The 1966-nt window shown below is 39.4% G+C and overlaps 1 protein-coding gene across 1 annotated transcript in view; it reads right to left on the minus strand.

Moving 5' to 3' along the window:
* Positions 1-1966, minus strand: part of LOC118417714 (annexin A6-like) — a gene marked incomplete in the record, with an annotated part of 38475 nt that overhangs the window by 6943 nt on the left and 29566 nt on the right. The window contains 2 exon segments of the mRNA XM_035823386.1: positions 872-966; positions 1768-1849. Of these exon segments, the coding sequence (XP_035679279.1) occupies positions 872-966; positions 1768-1849 (177 nt within the window).

Here is a 1966-nt window from a genome sequence, read left to right on the forward strand (position 1 = left end):
GAGAGCGGGAGGGTGGAAATGATATCGTCGTAAACAACACCTATTATATACAAGGTAATCGGCCTAACATCGAGGAGGTGCAGTACATAATGAAGGTTCAACATAAAAATTTTGTATTACACTACCGGTCTGACGCACCTACTGACGTTTAAAAGTCCATCAGACTTCCTCATTAGAGCTTGTAGCTGGAGTTAGCCACCAACACTCGGCTATATATAGCGGGGAGAAGCAGAACTCCAGTTAGAAACTCAGAGGAAGATGTCTGACAGACATCGAAACGTCAGCAGGTGAGAAAAACTGGTTGTGTAAAAGAAAATTCCTATGTTTAATATTCCTTTCAAACAGGTAATTTGTGAAGGTAGTCCACATTGCCTTTTTGAGGCAACTGGGGTAGCAGGTTGTTAATATCCAGAATGTCTTTTTATAACAGTATTTGAAGGCCAAGCTCAGCATTCTCCTATTCCACTACATTTTATCTCCTCTGGCCAGCAGAATTTTTACACTAATAGGTGGAGTAAGAAAAGACGTGTGAAGAGCCTTTCCCAAGGATAAAACATCTAGCCTGAAATTCCAGATATCAAGTCCACTAGACTAAAGTTTCATCACTAATGGCCAACAGTAATACGCCTTTAGAGGGATGAAATGGGAACATACATAAAATATAGTTCAAAGCACCAAATGAAAATGGCAACATGCACCTGCAATGGATCTGTTTAGATCTCCAAGAATAGATTTAAAGAAATCTCAAAACCTGCAGAATCTTCTGTAATTATTTGTTCTTCTCATTAAATGACAAACGTAACAATGTTGCTGCACCCAAAGAATTGAAAGTTTTCTGTAAGTTTCTCAGTAAACACACACGACATTTTACCTTGTTGTACTTTGTCTTGTACTGCTTCTTAACTTGCTGTCTCTGGTCATGTGATCTGGATGACAACAACTTGATGAGCGGTTCTTCATCCGTACCTGCAAAAGGTGTTGGGAGAAAATTATTTAACACCAGGTCCTGTACTAATGATATTGGCCCCCTTGAATTATGCTTGGCATTAGCTCTGAAACTACTAATTTGTCCCTTTTGATGGCTACCGAGACAGGAGGATTATACATGCATGGACGTTAAAATTGACATAAACATACACTAAAGCATGCCCTTCACACACACACACACACACACACACACACACACACACACACACATACACACACATATCTATCCAGTCTTCTTCGTGAGGTCCTCTGTGCACTGTCTCTCTTTGTGTCAAAAACCTAGTCCGTTGTATACCTGCCACTGTTCCCTCCAACATAATTATTGCTTAAGAATATATATCTGCAGCCTTGCCCACGTCAATCGTGTCATAATCATCCAAACTTATTCAAGCTAAACTTATTCAACAGGGACGATGATTACAGATAGTCGTAATTTTCAATAACAGTCCTCTCACTTACATATTCAACCATTCAAATATGGTCATCTAACACCTGAGGAATTGACAATTATCGTCATTTGTAGAAATTGCATGCAAACTCAAAAGAATTGTGTCTTGTATTTGTGTTTCTTCGCCGTATCTGTTACAATGTACAATGCGTACATGTAGCGAGAAGGGGGTGTTGTATAGGTAGGGCATGGAAAATGTTTGCGGTGGTTTTGAGTTTGTCACTGGTGAAGCGGCCACCACAAAAACCACAAACATAAAACCACTGCGAGAGTTTCTGCATTTACAGTATATATTTTCAGGCAAATAGATTCACAAGTAGTAGAAAACATACCCCATCTAGATATGGCATTCCTGAAGTCTTCACAGTCTCGCTCCACATGAAATCTCTTGGCTGGAACCACACTACCACTGGCCTGTGTGGGTAAATGACAGAAGAATATTCAATTTAAGTAAACAGTGGATTATTGTAACATAATTATTTGTTGTCAAGTCACCTAAAGCTGGTAGTTGTGCCATATTCAAACTTTACT

Source organism: Branchiostoma floridae, chromosome 1 (genome assembly GCF_000003815.2).
Source record: "Branchiostoma floridae strain S238N-H82 chromosome 1, Bfl_VNyyK, whole genome shotgun sequence".
Lineage (NCBI taxonomy): Eukaryota > Metazoa > Chordata > Leptocardii > Amphioxiformes > Branchiostomatidae > Branchiostoma > Branchiostoma floridae.